This window comes from Callospermophilus lateralis, chromosome 5, assembly GCF_048772815.1.
Source record: "Callospermophilus lateralis isolate mCalLat2 chromosome 5, mCalLat2.hap1, whole genome shotgun sequence".
Classification (NCBI taxonomy): Eukaryota; Metazoa; Chordata; class Mammalia; order Rodentia; family Sciuridae; genus Callospermophilus; species Callospermophilus lateralis.
In genome coordinates, this window is record NC_135309.1 from 100,465,573 (window position 1) to 100,484,465 (window position 18,893).

Sequence of the window (18,893 nt, forward strand, 5' to 3'; positions counted from 1 at the left end):
CATTGTTTTATAAAGACAATAAACAATGGTTGTATTATTAAGGACAGCATATATAGAACACACAAAACTAGAGATGATAGATAGATTGCTCAATAGATAACATACCTCCACACACACACACTCTTACACATGCACTGAAACCCCACCTGATGGAGGTATACAAATATTCCACAGTTTTCTGACCAATTATAAATCAACATAAAACAAAATTAGCTGGAAGAGGAGCAGAGCTCCACATTTTAAAAGTGGGAGGGGAAAAAAACACCTATTCATATCTCCCAGGTCTGTATGAATTTATGTCAATAAGTCACATAAAACTATACCCTTAGGGGCTGAGATTGTGGCTCAGTGGAAAGCACTCGCCTAGCACATGCAAGGCCCTGGGTTCAATCCTCAGCACCACGTAAAAATAAATAAAACAAAGGTATTGTGTCCAACTACAACTAAAAATATAAATATTAAAAAAATCTAGACCCTTAGTATAAATTGCTTCAGGCTGGGTTATTCAGATTCTCTGTTTTGAATAACCACTTATAAACTTAAGTGTTTTGTTTTTGTTTTCGTAATGACTGCCAACTCTCCTCGGGTAATCTAAGGTGCTATGTATCTTCAACTTAGCTTGTTCCATTTTGTAATTTGATTGTCCTAACAATGTACAATCTCCCATTTAAAAGAATTGGTAGATGAAGAACATTTGTACTGTATTTTATGTTATTCAATTCAACTCAATATTTACATTAATAGAGTAATATAAATTGAGAAAAACCTCTATAGAATAAGTTGCTCAAGTACTTTTCCAAATTCTCCAATTATATATTGGCAGTAATTTCCTCCTTGTTTCTCTTCACTCCCCGCCCCATGGTTACATCTTTCTCTCTCTTCTAATCCTACTAACAGTAATCATCATTCCTATTTCTTGGTAACTTCTCTTTTCTACTCAGCTCTGAGAGACAGAAAAGGAATGCAGAAGAAATACTTGACAATTGCAAGTATTAATCAGTATAAAGAAACAGCATTTAAGAATTCTGTCAGAGAGCTAAAGTATTTGAGTTGGAATAGAAGGCATTGCAAACATTCCTAGAGAAAAAAAGTTAAATAATAATATAAACAATATTACAGCCTAGTGTTTGCAAACAAAGGTCTGCTTACATATCCATCTTCTGAAATTCCATTAGATACAAAGAATTATAATAACACCTAGAAATAAGCTAGATTGCATTCCTAATAGTGCCGCATTGAGGTACTAAAAACAATATATCAAGGTACTAAAAACAATAGGTTAAAAATATGTTGAATTTGCATGAAAATATATTTAAACTAGAAACGTATTACCCACCTACAAGTTGCATAATAAACCTGCAAAATCATGGGGAAAAAAATCAAAGCAAATGGTTAGGTGTCTTTCTGTCAACACTAGGGATATGCAAAAATGTTTTAGCTGTCCACATTGTAAGTACCAAGGGTTAATAGTTACAGACCAATGGAATGTTAACACAGTCTAGTGCTACACTTGAGTAGTAATGTATGGAAAGACATTGAAATTAAAACATTTTGTTCTGCATGTTCTGAAGTGATGTAACGGTGATGATTGGTTATATTAGATGGTAAAGCAGGGCTTCTTATGACTTTAAAACAAAATCGTATCTAACATTCTTCCAAATTGTTTAACATATTCTTCCAATTCTTGTACAAATATATGAAGCTAATACATTTTTTTTTCACACTCCAGTTATCTTCTAATGGCAGCATTTGGTATGTTGATTAATTTTTTCCAAAAAGTAACTTTCAATATAAAATGCTGATTGCCTTGAAAGGCATGTCTAGAAAGCAAAGACTTACCTGTCTTGTTTTCTCTGACCTCAATAATATAAACATTTACATCAGGGTGGAATTTTGTCCCCTCCGGGGGTTGTGGAGTGGAAAATGCCTGAGGTCTGAAGGCCTCTTTGCCTTCCACAGTGGGTGGTCTTGTTGGCTGTATAGCAGAAATACTTGACGTGGTGAAATACTCTCTATCAATATCGGTTTCTGTTTCCTTAGTTACAATATCAACAAGGGTGGTGGGAGGAACATGAGATGTTGATTGTGCAATGAGTACCATGTCTCGTGTTGTTTTCTCGCCAAGGTCCCTGTCAATGAGAAGTGGTTTTTCAGTGAATGCTGTAGATGGCTTGAATGCTGGGATTGTGTGGAGTCTGTCTACTGGGCTGAAGGCAATGGGGATGTCACTTGGAATCGTAGCTTTGACTGTTGAAAATTCTGCAAGATCTGTGGCTTTGGGCTTTTCAAATAACCCTGAGCCTATATCAATATAATCTAGAGAGGTTTTCTCTCTTTTCTCAGTAGTGGCTTCCTCTACAAACTGGGTAACACGGGTGCTCAGAGGACTCAAAGGTGACGCAAATTCTGTTGTACTACTACCTTCTGCTTCATATTTTTCTTCAGGTTCTGGAGTTAAAAATACTTTGGGCCTGACACTTGGTATTAGTGTTACCATTTCATCTGTTTCTGCTTTGTGCTCAGTTACAGCACCAAGTGGATAAGACTCAATTTTTCCAAATGGAGTTGTTTCTAAAATCGGGACTCTTGTAAAACCTGTTCCCAATATATCTTCAGAGACTGTAAATGCTGATCCGTCACCCTCTTCATCCAATGATGTGGCTGCCTCCTTGGGTGGGCCCACTGTAGAACTCAGAGGAAGAACTGGTTTTCCTGAAGTTGGTTCATCCCAAGGGAATCCTTCCTGACTTGTTTCCTGTGAGATTTCTGTTGTTCTCAGAGTTTCAGGAGACACAGTTGCTTCTGGGTGAATATGTTCAATGACACGTATGTCTTGAGAGGGCTCCCCTAGAACTTCACCTTCTGATGGAACAGGAGGTACTAACACACCCCATTCTGTCTTGGGAATTACAGAGAGAGGAATGGTATAGGACATGTCTACATACGTAGTAGGCTCCTGGGTGCTACTATAATTAGCAAATGTTACTCCTTCCACATCTGAAGTGTATGCAAAGGGAGAGACAGTAGGTTCTGGCTTAGAGATGTCTATATCTTCTTCTTCGTCCATGGCACTTCCTTCTGTGGTTGCATGAACTTGTTCTCCTGTGCTTGTGGTAGGTGGAACTCTTTCTTCAGTGGTTGAAGGTCTAGAAGTTGACTTTTCTGCTATACTAATAGATGTAGTTGGCTGAAATTTAACTGTGAATTTCCCATGATCTGTGAACTTTTCTAATGGCTTTTGTGCACTATCTGGAATAAGAGTAAATTCATCTTCTCCATCTTGAGTAAAGCTTGGGATTTCTTGATCCTTTCCATTTGCTCCCATAGTGGTGAGTAAGACAGGAGGAAATTCTGGAGAGTGTGCATGTTCTGTGGACTCTAAAGGCTTTGATGTTGCATTGTCTTCATCCCATGACCACTTTGATACAGTGACCACCTCCACACTTAAAGTACTGTGGGTTGAATGCACTGTGGTAATAGCTTCCTCATACTTGGCAGTACCTTGATAGCCTTCTGTTCCTAATCCAACCAGAGCTGTTACACTATCTTCCTCAACATCTTTTGCTTCTGTTGGCTTCACAGTTGGCTTCATTGTCGTCCATGATGGGGAATCAAAAGATGTAGTCATTTCCCTAGTAGATTGTGTAAAATGAATTTGATCTGAAGGAGAGGTAGAGAGCTTCATTTCAGAGAGGTCTTCTTCCTCTGTTTTACCTATAAATGGATCTTTGGTGAACTTTTCCTGTATTCCAACATCTGTATGAGGACCTGTTCCCACCTCTGGCCTTGGTGTTTCTGTTCTTTCTCTTCCTTGTGTCATTTCTGTTTGTGGTGAGGGGTAAATAACTGTAGATATTCCCTCTACTAATATTTTATCACCAGAATAAGGGAAAAATTCTACTTCTGTAATGTGCTGTGATGGGAAAGGTGTAGTAGACAAAGATGGGCTAAATATATCTTCAGTTATCCTACCATTTGTTTGTTTCTCTTCCCAGCTGTCTATCGGAGATCCATCGTTGTCAGGCATCGTTACGGGGGAAACGGTTGTGGATGCTGAGATTGACTCCAAGTCCTCTAACTGAGAGTGGGTGGTGTCTTCTGAAGTCTTTGATACTGTAATGACTTCGGGTATTTGGCTAAGGACCAAGGTACCCTGATCAGATCTAGCTGTAAGTGTTCTGTCTTCACTATCTTCTTTTCCCAAGGTGAATTCAGAGTGACTTGTGCTCACCAAATCAGGAGTGGTGCTTACTGTTTTCTCTTCAGTTGTGGATTCTGAGGTCATTTCTGTGGATACAAATGGTGTTTTGGTTACAAATGATTCCTTGGAAGGAGTGGGCTTTGAGATTTCCATAGATGTTACTAAAGGACCCACTTCTATTTGCTCAATCTGTGTTACTGATTCTTTTGTTTCTGTATCTTCCATGATACCATCCCAAGAATCAGTAGCATGCTGGGAGACAACAGTTGTACTTTGGAGCATTCCTTCCTTAATTTCAGATATGTCTGGCTTTTCAAGCGGTCCTGAAGCAGAAGGTGAGTAGTAGTCCATTTCCCAAGGCTTCTCAGAACTCCCAACAGACGTGTGTGACACAGTGGCTAATCTGTCTGTGATCGCCTGAGATTGGGTGGTGGCTTTCTGTTCAAAATTGACCATATTTCCTATAGGAGGGAACTTTTTTGTAATGATAGGTAATGTGGTGACTAAAGGGATGATTGGTGTAGTTCTGTCGAGTACCATTTGTGGTTCTTTGGATAAACTGGGTGATGTAGTTTCTGCGAGGATATTCAATTCGACGGTTGTAGACTCTGTTATATTCTGTTTAGCTAGAAAAATAATTTCAAAGAGTTGATTAGACAAGTCACTAAAAATTTTAAAAAATGCTGTATGTCCAGTGTTTGTTAAATGCTGCTGTGTTATTTTCAGGTGAACCCAAAGTATTTAGTGATGGAAAGGAGTCTAAAAATTGTACTTAACCCAAAGAGAGATAATTGAACAGTTACTGAAATTCGTAAGTTGTTTTATGTTATAAGGAAATGAATTTTTGCCCACAGGTATGAATGCATGTTCTCAATTAAGGAAAATGAACACTATATAGTTTCAACATATAGAGAAGTCCAAAAAGTGGAAATGCAGATTCTGGAGGCTCAGGAGCTTATTTATCATAACCAACAACAGCACCTTGACACCTAGTGGGAAAACTTGACACTATTATTCTGGAAGCTACTGTGCCCTGCCACTAGCTCTCTCCACACCCTCCCTCCTTCTCAAACTGCACAGTGTCTCAGGGGAGAGGGAGTGTCACAGACTGCAAAACAACAAAAAAACCCACATCAAATGCAACTGAGTTACAAACCATTACATTGTCCATCATGTGGAGACTTTCATAAAAACAGGATATTAAACTTTTTTATACCAATCTTCATTTGATTCCAGGTGTTGGACATTTGTCTTCATCTTCCTTTCAACTCTGTAGATTTGTTTCTAATAAGTTATAAAGTGCGTCTGGCAGAGGCTGGTTGGCATGTGTTGTTCTACATTGTGTTCTGTGTTCTATACACTATGTTTGACCTTCTTCAGGGTCTTGGTCCTACTCTTAGTTTAACATAAAACACAAACTTACAGGAAGTACACTGCCTACATGATATGTTTTATGTCCATAATTACAAGTCACTGGATCTACCCTGAGCATGAGGAAAAGGGTAGAGCCTGGCAATATAAAGGAATGTATCATCATAAAAAGCCATGTTATCATGTCTCCAGATTGACAGAGAATGGCTGGGCTGTTTAAAGAAATTTAAATAGTGCACTAAAATGACTACTATAAATAAAACTCCTTCTTGTCACAGGGAAACTGCAGCAGTCTAGCATATAAATATTGTACTTTTTAAGAAATTAGTATTTTTGAAAATCAAAATTAGTTGCCACTGAACTCAGATAGGAAGTATTCTAAGGAAACTCATAATTCTTGTTTTGTTACATCCTGTAGGACTTACAGCTGGTTGACAGGTAATGTCCTTTCTCTCTGATAATAGCTGTAGTATCTGCAGAATCTATAATATCTGGTATCTTCTTTTTAATAATCTCCATACAGGACCTCTTGAGAAACAAAATTAGGTACTTTCTGGCTTCATCTTCTCTGTCAAAACTTAATGATAAAATGATGTGATTTTATAGTAATCAGAATAGTGCAGTAATAGGTTCCTTACTTTTTGTCTGGCACGTGCTGTTACTAGGTATCATCATGTCCTAAACCATTTTAGAGCCCAGAATCATCAATTTTATAAGGAAAACTTGGTGACCATTTACAGTGTTGTGCATGTAAATGTTCTTTAAATCCTGTCACTATTTATCCTCTTTTATTAAAACAAAATTAAACAAAACAAAACAAAACAAAAAAGAAATGAAGTCTTTAAAAAAAAGTTAAATAATCTTTTTTTCTCCCCGTTTTTTAGGAAAAACTCTTTCTGCCTTCATTTCCTGAAAAAAAGTATTGGTCTACTTTGATTGACAAGAACAACTTAAAGACCCAAAATGTGGTTGGCTATTTTTCTTTTAATTCAATTCTCTATCCTCTGAAATTTCATAACCGTTACCTCATTTACTGCCAAATATCATGTTTGTCTTATAATAGCATTCTTTGGGGAAATAGTAAAAAATATGTACAGAGAAAGTTCCCATGGAAACATAATATAACCTTTTACAAAACTACATATTAGAGAAAATCTAATCATATTATTATTAATAACAACAAAAAAGCTAATTTTACCTTTTCCCTCTGAGTAATTCCATGGCTGATGAAATTAACTTAAAAGAAGGTGATATTGATTTGGGGCCAAAGAAAAGCCTTGTGAATGGGGTCTTCCTACATTCCAACCCACGCTCTCTGATAGTAACTCTCTATAATGCTGTGAAAATATTTTTATAGTATTTTTTAAATGGACTCAGATTTAAAAACTAAATAAACATATATCATTGTTAATTATTACGGTACAGCTTGCTATTGCTGTCTTTTAGCCTTGTCATATAGCAAAGTGTTAGCGATACATCTCTGCCTTACAAAGCCAGGATTTAGGTGATTTTGTTTTTAGAAGAAAAAAAAAAGGATTTTGATAATTTTAGAACCCCATTTAAGAAAGTCTGCTTACAATTACGTTAATTAATTCTACAACCCAGAATGAAAAGCCTCAGACTTCCTTTTGGGGTTGAGTGGCTTTTTCGTCAACTTAACAGCTGACTTCCATCACAGCTCAGTGTATCTGGTCATCTGTGCCATTTGTTGCGGCCATTCCAAAAAAGGAAATAATTTTCTGAGTGTACAGATACCTACAAAGAGATGTCTTAAGAAAAAATATCACTGTGTTACTGATGACTTATGAAGATGAAAACACAACTCTAGAGTACTCTAAAAGTGCCCCCGCCCCAGAAGGTACATTCACATGGAGACTTTTTGGTCTTGGAAAACTACCAGTGTTCCGTCAACTTCATTATTGAGGAAGCCAACAAAAACCAGCATATTTCTGTTCCCACAAAAGTTCCCTTCCAACCTTTGCAGCTGTCTGCCCCACAGATGTTTTACATCACAGTACTTATGATATTTTATGTCCTATGGACTATCTTCTCTGTGCTTCTGTTGCAAGACATGAGGCAGAATTTCCTAATAAAATATAAAACCCCTATTAGCAGCATGATAGTTGATTTAACTCCTACCCCACACTATCTACATTATGGAGAAATTTTAAATTGGTTCTTCTGTATTAAATCTGATACATATAAATATATATAAACATGGGAAGAGGTCACAGATGGAGGGGATATTTGATAGGTTGACCCTGGGTTCACAGTTGAGGAAAGTCGTAAAGTCAAAACAGTGAAATTAGAGTTTGAAATATCTGTTAAAAGTTTCATGAGTGACTGAATCCTGATTCAAATCTAATAGACAGGAATCATTTTTGAAATATAAATTAGAGAAGGATTACCATTAGCACCTTAGGGCCAATTATGATTTAGTTTAGGTCACAAAAAAATAGTGATGTGACCACAGGTTGGAAGGGCATGTCAATTTTAAATGTAAACAGATATATAGACTAGTATATAAAGTGGCAGGAACTAATTTAGTCTGCTCTAGACCACTATTTCTAATTCCAAACTTAATCAAACAGAGGGATGTGAAAAGCAATGAAGGATCAAAACAAAATTATATGATTATTAGGGGTTTGGAAATTCAGATTTTTGAAACAGGGAAATTATTACAATTAGAGAAGATGCTGAGGGACAGTTAAACAATTGTGTTCAATAGAAATGACTGTTATTTAGATACTGGTCTCCAATTTAAAAGGGAAATATGGATTCAAACTCTTAGATAATTATAAAAAGTATCTGAGGGTAATGGTCATTAAATCTTAGAACAGCTTTTCTAGGAATCATGCCCTTCTCCCTCTCTTGGAGATCTTAATAATATGCAATGTAGATTTTCATTAGTTTTGGGTGGTTTTGATTCATTTAAATTTGGGGATATATGGAGTGAACTCTCAAAGCCCTTTATATTACTTTCTGAATTTCACAGAACATGTTTAATTCTGAGGTCAAAGAAAAAATAAAAAGTTCACAATCTAGTTTAATCATGAAGGGGAACTAGGAAAACTTTACTTCACCAAGACATTCATTCACCTGTTGTTCAAATTTATTTGACCAGAATAGATTCTAACTGTATTTATTATCAGTTATTGTAAGGGTACTATTCTGACTTATAAGGAAAAAGGGAATTACAGTAAAATAAGATTTAGAATGTTCACTCATATGGTTTAAAAAAAAACAATTTCCATGTTTGATAAAAGCAAATGAGAAAACTATGGGCATATAGAAAATTCTACTACTTAACCAGGCAGCCGTACATCACTGGAAATCATTATTAGGACTATAGCTGAGTCCATGACTCCTGCAAATGTTCCCCTACATAATTTAGTCACTACTGGATTATGTGGGAAAAGTGGACATTGATCATCTTAAGAATGTTTCTCAAAGTCTTTAAAAATATATAATATCCTTAAATAATGTGTTAGAAATTTGAAGAAGCTATGGATACTGTGTGTAGTTTAAGGAAGGCTTTCCTGTTATAACTGAACTTTACGTGCTGAATGAATTCTGAATGTGCTTAGGTCTTGGGCAAGGAGGAAATAAACAAGGATCTGGACTCCAGTCTAGGGAGAAAAGAACCCAGCTATGAACCCATTCTATTTATAAGTTATATATATTTAAATGAATTAGAAAATAATAGAACTAAACCTTAAAACATATTTCCTATTTTATGTAGATTTTTAGTAGGTGATTAATCTATTTAAATCTAAGTATCTCATTATTTATTTTACATACTCATGTGAATTTTTCATTTAAATAAATAATTTAAAACACAGGAGGATGAATTCTTTGCTACTGTTTGTGGTGACAGACAGATTTTGATTTCAGTTTTACCCTTGGGAAGAAAACATGTTATTTAAAAGTTTTCTAGTGCCAGTTTTATAAAGCACAGAAAAAGTCAACTGGGTAAGGCCGTCTGGATGATCTGCTCCTCCCGTATGTTAGCCTTTCCCTTCCCTCCTACACATAATCTGACCTTGTTCCTTCATCACATCAGTTACTTCATACGAAGCTGATATTAGAGCCTAAATTATCTGGAAATCAGTGTAGTATGACTGCAACTTCAAGAAATGTATATATACCTACTTTTATAATAAGGTTTTTGTTAATTGTTGTTGTTTTCCTGAAAATGATTAGGAAAAGACTTTTTCTGTTGTTTCAGGGTCTGAAAACAAAAGCTCATATTTTCAATGGCCTTTTGTGAATCAGCCAGCTTGTAACAAGCTAATACACAACACATTGCTTTAACACTCAGAAAGTTGAGTCCGGGGGAAGAAGTGCAAGCAGAGGCATCTTGCTGGGAGACAGAAAGAAGTATGTGGAATGAAACCTTTCCATTGAACTAACATCTATTCTGTTGACTACTTGACATTACAGCTCTGTCCTTTGCACTGGCAAATACAGCTGCATATTTAGTTTAGAAACCAGTTACATAATTACCCTACTGTTTTTTCTACTCATTGATGTTAAATATTGCTATAACAAGATACATTGGCAATCTAGTAAAAAAAAAAAAAAAGTATGATATTTCAATATAATATGACTTAGTTGGACATCCACAAGGTCCCCAAAAACTCTAGGCATTCATTGTTTGGCTAGCACAATGTATACCCTACAGTAGATATTACAATAAGCTTATAGTTACTTTCTTGTTTAAAGCATTCTACAATCATGATACTATGTCATGTGATTATTGTTGCCAAAATAACGTAAGGGTGTCTGGAAATGTGAAGTAATTATATCATGAATGTTGAAAAATGTTACATAAAACTAATTTTAAGTAGTAAATCTAATTGAAGATAGCCTGTTTGCAATACTTGGGATATACTATACTTCAATTAACTCAGTATAGAATTAATCATTAAAAGGAACATATCCATTAGTTGAAATAAGATGAGATACATGGATATTTTTATTGACAGTATGGTTCATTTTTAAGTAGGAATTGAACATTATAATGATCCATGTCAGCTCTAATTACTCACCTGCAATTACTGAAATCTAAACTCTGCCATTTCAAAGAAAGTGATATCAAATAAGACAAACAGAATTCAGGATTTACCCAGTAATAGTTGGTCTCAACATTATAGCACCAACAAAAAAAAAAATGTATTTGAGGACTTAAATTAATATAAAACAATTATTCAGAAATACATTCTATGATTCTGGGTACAACATATAAAGTTAAGACCTTAACCAAATATTTCCCCATCCCCTCTAAAAATCCATTTGTCAACCTTCCTCTTGTTTTAGCCATCTTGCTGCTGTTCAGTGTGCTTGCTTCTGAAGGTCCCTGAACTGTTTCCATTCTGTGCACATACTGCAAGATATAGAATCCATTCCAATGGCTATTTGAACGTCTGTGCATGCCTTTGAAGTATTTTTTTTTAAAATCTGAAAATTTTAAAAAGATAATAAACACTTACGTTTAAAGCAGTAGGCATCAAATCTGCTATCAGGGGGAGGGAAGCCTGTCTGGTTCTCAAAACGATACAGGGTTCTCACCCCAAGTAGACCACCTCCACACTGCGCCCTGGCCACAGTCACAGGGTGGCGCACGCTGGCATCCGACAGCCACCCATAATCACACTGGTCAAAGCCGTTCCTCCACGCCGCCTGGAGTTCCCCCACCGTCGCCAGCCTGGCGTCCTGGTTTTCACACTCTTCTTCAGCCTCCTCAAAGGTGAATTTATTGGGAGCAGTGATGTGGAACACATCACCTGGAATAAGAAGAAGGGGGGAAAATCCTTAGGTTTTCTATTCATTTCTTTCCTGTTTTGATAAGCACAGACAAGCGGGGAGTGACACTTTTCATAGCAAGGTAACAGCTTCTGAAACTGTAATTCAGAAAATATAAGGGATATTTTGAAATAATTATTAGTAATATATAATAAGAACAACACATCAGAAAAGTTTTGTTCTATGTGTGTGTGTGTGTGTGTGTGTGTGTGTGTATATATATATATATATATATATATATATATTTTTTTTTTTTTTTTTTTCCCCATAAGCCATAGAAGCAGTCATTTGATAATTCCTTAAAATGAACAAATCTTTCCAAGCGGTTCATTGGGTTCCAGGGAATGGGTTTTCTTTTCAATGAAAGAGCCTGTAACAATTTACGCTGGAAGGAGGAAGCTGCATTGATCTACACATGATGTTTTCACTTTGTTTATACCAAAATCAAGTAGTAATTCTATGACCCTACTTCCCACATGCCACTATCATCAGAATAGGTTAACTCCCATTAAATCCCAAATAAGAAAACTTCCAGATGTTTGAAGAAAGAAAAGGACTGAAGCAATGGGATACTGTTTCCTGCTTCCTGTTCCAAGCTCCATGTTGGTGTTTTAGGCTGTGGCCCAGAAAGCAGCATAGGCCAAGGGTGTATGGGTGTTGACATCAGCTAGCACCCAGCCAGCCAAAAGGACCGAAGCCCCTTTGGAGGAACACGATTTTTCTACTTGCTCTGCCCAGACAAAGAATCTGTCTACCCAGAAGGGGCACTTTTTTCTAGTTTTTACAACGGCACCAATAAGTACCAGCAGGGACTCTAATTAGATTCAAGAGACATTTATGTTTGCTAATTGAATAACAGGGAAAGCCCGGACATTTGTTTTGTTTATCATCAGATTATTTAGCAGAGGACTTATTTAGTATCAGTCAACATGTTGCAATAAAGTATGCTGGAAAATTTACAGATTGTTAAGTTGGAATTTTATTTGGGTAACTTGTCTAACAATTTGCCAAGAAAAATTCCACTCAAATTAAATGATGCTTTTCACATATGAGCACAAGTGGCCAAAATTCAGAGGTAGGATTAAAGAACACCTAAGCAAATACAGCAGACACAAAGAGGAATAAAAAAATGAGAGAGGAAGCTGAAATATCGATAGTTCATTATTGTAGCAGCTGCAGGTCCCATTTCTATCTCATTGTGGTTGATCTCTGATTCTGTGATATATTAAACAACAGGGATACAAAGAACACTCATGATTTGAATCTTTACTGGACTTAAGCCAGAAATAACAAGCAACTGTTTAAACTGAATAGGGCCATTACTCTGAGTGTGTGATAATTTTATGAAAAAAATGGGGGGGGGGGCGGACAGCCAAAGCACACACATCAGTTTTTCTCTAAATTTAAAATTGCTACTGAGAAAAACAGGCCAAATCCTAATAATAGTTATTGGAAGAAGAGAGAATTTTTTTTTTTTACCTGTCTGAAAGAAGTGGTAGAGGTAAGAAGAGGTTTTTATATTTAACTCTCTATTTCAGCAAAGAACTATAATCTCAAATTCAAAAATCCACAAGTTCCCCTTCCCTGCTCCCACAATGTCTCCCTTCCTATTAAATGTTAAAAAGCATAAAAGCCACAATACCAGTCACAGAGTACATACTCAATAATTTTTGTTAAATGAATGGCATTTCAAGTTCTTGTTAAGAAATAAGGTCTCTTTTTTCAATTTTCCCCAAATAGCACACTAAGTAACATTAACTCTAGTGCAATGCTTTGGATGGCTTCTGCCTGGTACAGGTAATCCATCTCCCTATGGACCTACCTGGCTCAAACATGGAAAATGGCAGAGGTAGAAGCAAGATCACCCTGAGCAGTCCATTCATCTCAGTGTCACACTTACATTGGGCCTGAAAGGGATGCAAGTGTTCAAGAGGGCAGAATGTCAACATTTGTGCCCCAAACGTAGAACACTTGGCCTTGCTATTATAGGGAAATATCAGCATTGTTGTCTTAGATTCATGCCATTTGCACTTTAAAGCAAAACCACTGTTGCTTCTAAGTAACAAGAGTGATCAGCCAGACAGAGCAGGGCAAAGAAATGTCATTAACTGAATAAAACTTCACTCTTCAAATAGCATTGTGAGGGGACCTTAACTTCTCCAAATAAGCCCAGACCAAAGGGCTAATGAGGAGAAATGACAGAATGATAATTAGACTCCCATTTTTAAGCAGCAAACATGTTTGGGATATTGAAGGAAATAAATAGCCTGGTTAAAAAGGATTCCCTTATCATTAAATCAATACAGGCTGACTTATAGAACTTCTCATACAGAAATTCCTATTTAATCTGATTTTATAGTAAAAAATTAATTAATTTAATTAATTAACTAATTAATTAGAGGGTACAATTTCCATTTATCTCTCTGATACCTATAGAATGATTTTATTACTTTGATCAAATTTTGTTATCATCAGAGTACTTGTTTTCCTTTTCATTTATATGTAGGAATTTTTCAAACATTGCAAATAAAAATTTTTGAAAAATGTACTAGAGGGGCTAGGGTTGTGACTCAGTGATAAAGAGCTTGATTAGTATGTGTGAGGTACTGGGTTCAATTCTCAACACCACATATAAATAAATAAAATAAAGGTCCATCGACAACTAAAATAAATAAATAAATAAATATATATATACTGGAAGAGACATCACCATTAGGTTTCATGTAACTCAGCTGGGAAAAGGATGATTTAATTGGATCAGTTGAGTTTACTTTCAGGTAATGAATGAGAAAATTCATCTACAAAGGCAATGAGAGATCAGCCATCATATAGGGCATAACTGTCATTTTGTTTCAGAATGAGAAAAAAATAAAAAACATTTATTTTAACCCTGTTCCAAAATTAACTACCTAAACTTCCTAAATCCTAATTGTTTAGCATGAAAATTAACTTGCTCACCTATAAAACCTAAGGATAAGGTGAAGTCTTTACACTATAGAACTCTCTCCATGTCTTTAATTTCTTACTGGTTAATCCTGAATTCATACAAAATATGATAAGTTGTATGTCCAAACTTCTGTCCTCTCTGTGTATCAACCTCTGAACATCACCCCCAGGACATCTGTACATGGATCTGTTTCATTGAATAGTTTGAAGAACCTTGCTCTAAGACACTACTCTTGTGTATCAATCAAGAGAATTCTGAATTGATTTACAACAGACATGACTCAATATTAAGTTTCTGGAAGCCTCTGTGTAAATTTTCAGACAGAAGCAGAGTGAACAGACCAGGTAACAAAATCAGAGCAGGAGAGAACAAAGCCAAATGTACATGAAGTCACTTGCCTCCCAAGATTGTGTCAAAGACAACAAGTGAGCAAAGAAAGGAATAGGGCAGAGCCGAAAACCCTGAGCAAGGGTCTGAAACAGCAATTTAAGCCAAATACAAAGGACTCGTGTCTTAAAAGAATCCCATTTTGCAAAAGGTAAGCCAAGGTACCAACAATAAAAGCAGCAGATTTCTCCTCAATAATATATCACAGAAAATAATTGAACACTGTTACACTGGAAAGAGCAGCCAAGTTTCAATTTTTCCATGCATAGTTCAGAATTACGTAAAAATCAAATAGATATTCTCACAGCACAATGGAATGAAACTGGACAGAAATTAAGTCTGAATTAATGACAATAAAGTAAATCCAGGCATGGTTTCAGAAAGGAACAGTCATATGAGGATGTGTCAAAAGATAAAATCTGAAGACTAGAGGCAAAGCCAAGTCAGGAACCAGAGACAAAAGAGAAAGCCATTGATCACAGCAAACATGAGAAGTCAAGCAAAGCAACTGGGGACATTTGCTTAGTTGTGCTCTCTCAACATGACCTAATTGGCCCAGCTGCATAAGCTCCCACCCTGAGGCTACCTTACAGGCAACTTTTTGCCTCTGATGTGAATAATGAAAATTCCTTCCAACCTTTTATCTCAGAACCACATTAGAGCTAGGTGGGGGATGCAGAGTCTTCTGAGAGAAAATGCTATTTAATTAGCATAGGATGAGGTTGTGTTCTATCTCAGTTCTGGACACTTGCACCAAACAGTTTAATGTAATTTCAGATATCTGATATTTTTCCTCTTAGAAAACAAATGTCTTTCGTATAGTTTGACAAAAATTCAATTACTATTAAGTTGCAGAAGTAGCCTCATCAAAACAGCTACATGGATAAGATACTTAATCTAATTTATAGCTAAAGTATAGATTTGGAACATGGTAATTTACCCATGAGAGCATTTTCATTTTCTCTAATGAGAGAGTAAAAAAAAATCAGTAAATATACAAAATTTCTTTTATATACACAATGTAACACATTAGTTTAGATAAAATGTCAACTTATAAGAATTTGCTGAGGTTTATGCGTATATATTCATATTTGTATGTACATAATGCAGAACAGAGGATTTCACATAGAGAAGAATTTGCATATTCATAGATAAAACATATTTGCAGTATTTTAAGTCATATTTTTTTTCCAAAATTTCAACTTAAATGCATTTAGCTTTGAATTAATTGTTACATCAATTTTCCAGGGATGATCTACAAAACAAAACTAGAACACATTGTTGGTTGAGATTTTAACAGTGATAACATTCCTAAATTTAATTCTTCTTAATCATGGGCATTAATGCCAGTAGAAATATTAAAGGAAAATTAATGTGACTATTAGTCATAAAAGACTCCCTGGAAAGTGGACTATTCCTGTTCTTCTTCCACACTTTTGATCATTATGTGGAAAAGCGGCTTCTTGGATGACTAAAAAATGACACTTTGAAATGGCAAACAATGATGAAAACAAACCAAAACACTAATAATAATCCAAAATGTTGGAAAACTCAAGTATATAAACTCAGGAGTCACTCAGCAAAATTATTAGGGAGCCCAAGACTAGAGGAAAACTGGGATACAATCTTTCTCTCCCACTGACAATTGTGTGCAATCACCAAAAGGAAATTGATCACAGATAATTATGCAATTCTGTCGTAGGCTGCAGATAATGGGCTGCTCTCTGTGGTAGTCAACCCTGAGAGAGTTCCACAATTTTCTAGATGAATGTATTTCCCAAGTAGTGTCATAAAAGTTCAAGTTTCTTCTGTTCATTTGTGTTTATAATTGGACTATACTGAACTGTTTGATGTGAACATCAATTTATATAAACTGATTATGATGCCCTTTGCCCTGGGCTCTTTTTTTTTTCATTATGAAAGTTTAGGAGGTATGAATGGTTTTACATTTCCTCGAAATTTGAGTCAAATGGCATGTAAGTAAAAACAAAAAGTATGCATTTATCTACAGATATGATAAGTGAGCTAGAAGAAATCACATTCAATGAGCATCTAAATACCCATGATAAAACCATTTATATCAAATATTTACCAATGTCATAGTGATAACAATTCAACATCATTGAACTTGAAGTGTTGACTTTTACTTTGTTAAAAGAAAGGCACCCACTTGCTCACTCAATTGCCCTCCCTCTGCCCCCCCTTGCTCTCTACCAACATCTATATATAGAAGATCTTAGCAGAAAGGACTAATGGACTAATACGTATTATCTTCTGAATCACAAAATCCATCAGCTGTACATGTCTGGTTAACAACTAACATATACTGATAAATAATCTTTAAAGAACCAGCATTTGTAGATCATTCAAAAGTGTGGCAATTCTCCCTAAAATTTAGTCTTACATCCTGCACAAAATACAACCTTCTGTTAACAGTGACAAGAAAATACTGGGGCTGCTAAAATAAATTTACTTCATTTTACAACCTAGAGTTAGCATAAGACTCACAATGTTTCTAATTTGAGAATAAAGAGTCTAGAAGCTTCCCAATTTCTTACTTTTCTCTGGCTAAAGTAAAAGTGTAGTGTGGTTTAAAATCATAGAATTTGGTTTTGACATTTTAAACTTCTGGTTAATAATTAGAATATTATCATTAGTCTACCATGATAGTTAATATTCTCTAAAACATATTATAGTAATTTGAAAGCAAACCTGAATATTTCCAAATGTATTATTACATAAGATATCATGCATATCATTTTGAAGACACAAGAAGATCCCACTAAAATATAGACATGCTTTTATGGTTTTCAGGATGTCTGATCCCATTGTTTCCCATTGACAGAGCAGTGAATTTTAATTAGTAAGAAAGAGGTTCCAAACAATTTCTGTGTTTCTGAGCCTTCAAAATATGTAAAAGATTGAATGTGCTATTTGATTTGACAGGCATAGTATGGCCTCAGGTCAACACAGGAGGATCAGCCTCTTTTGATTTACTTGGGGTTTTTCATAGCTGCGGTAAATGGCCACTGTATTTCCAAAGAAGCTCTTTGTATTCAGAGGTCCTTAGAAGCAAAGACTATCACATGCTTCAAGGGGTTCAGATTAAGACATTTTTTATTTATATTTGTTAACATTATTGTTATGGTTTGGATGTCAGGTGTGCTCATGTGTGAGACAATACAAGAAGGTTTGGAGGAGAAATGTTTGAGTTATGAGAGCCTTAACCCAATCAGTGAATTAATCATTGGATAGGATTAACTGAGTGGTAACTGAAGGCAGGTGAAGTGTGGCCAGAGGAGGTGGGGCATTGGGAGTATGGCTTTAGGGTATATATTTGTATTTGGCCAGTGAAGTGACCCCTACCCTCTGCTTTCTGATCATCATGTTAGCTGCTTCCCTCCACCACACTCTTACACCATGCTATAACCTGCCTCACATAAAACCATGATCCCCCAAATAAAGATTTCCTCCTCTATAAGTATTCTGTTTGGGTCTTTTAATCATAGTGGCAAAAGTGACTAAAACAGAAGTTGGTACCAGGATTAGGGTTTTTGCTGTTACTAACCTGACCATGTAGTTCAGAAGCTTTTGGAGGTTTTTGGAATTTGTGAGTGGAATTCTAAGATGCTTAGCAGTGCAAGATAGAAGGGCTTTAGATTGTTGTAAGCAAAGTTTAATGGCCAATTCTGTAGGGAGATCAGAAGATCACAAAGCCAATAGGACTGTGGACAGTGAAGACAGGTCTCATGAGTAAAGAAGGATACTATTGGAATTTGGAGGAGAGCCCATTTGGGGTATTTTTTAGCTGAGAAGTTGTCTGTACTTTGTCCATGTCCTATGACTTTGAGACTGATTTTTAAAATGCTGTACTTCTTAATCTGATGGAAGAAATGTCTAGATAGCATAGCATTCGAGCAATGGCAGATATTGCTGGTGGCTTTTAGCTGAGTTACTGTGATAATCAGAAGCCGAAAGCAGAACAGAACAATTTGAAAAACTTGAACTTGAAGGGTGAGAGTAAAACTGGGAATAATGAAGTTGTTAAAAACATTATTGCCACTAAAGAAATGCTAAAAGCCTTGCCCAGAGACAATAAGAAAGATGGCTTGAGGGTATCTCAGGAATTGGCAATATCCTATCCATCTCAGACTCAAGGAAATAAAAGTAAAACTTCTCTTA

General features: G+C 35.8%; 1 protein-coding gene across 2 annotated transcripts in view; it reads right to left on the bottom strand.

Moving 5' to 3' along the window:
• The window catches only part of Vcan (versican), a 104,959-nt gene that overhangs the window by 54,434 nt on the left and 31,632 nt on the right, over positions 1–18,893 (bottom strand). The window contains exons 6-7 of one of the 2 annotated variants that reach the window (XM_076857056.2): positions 11,065–11,358; positions 1,840–4,827 (exon numbers count right to left, since the gene is read on the bottom strand). In XM_076857056.2, coding sequence (XP_076713171.2) covers positions 1,840–4,827; positions 11,065–11,358 — 3,282 coding nt within the window. The remainder of the gene's footprint in view (positions 1–1,839; positions 4,828–11,064; positions 11,359–18,893) is intronic. The other variant, XM_076857057.2, reaches the window with a different exon arrangement.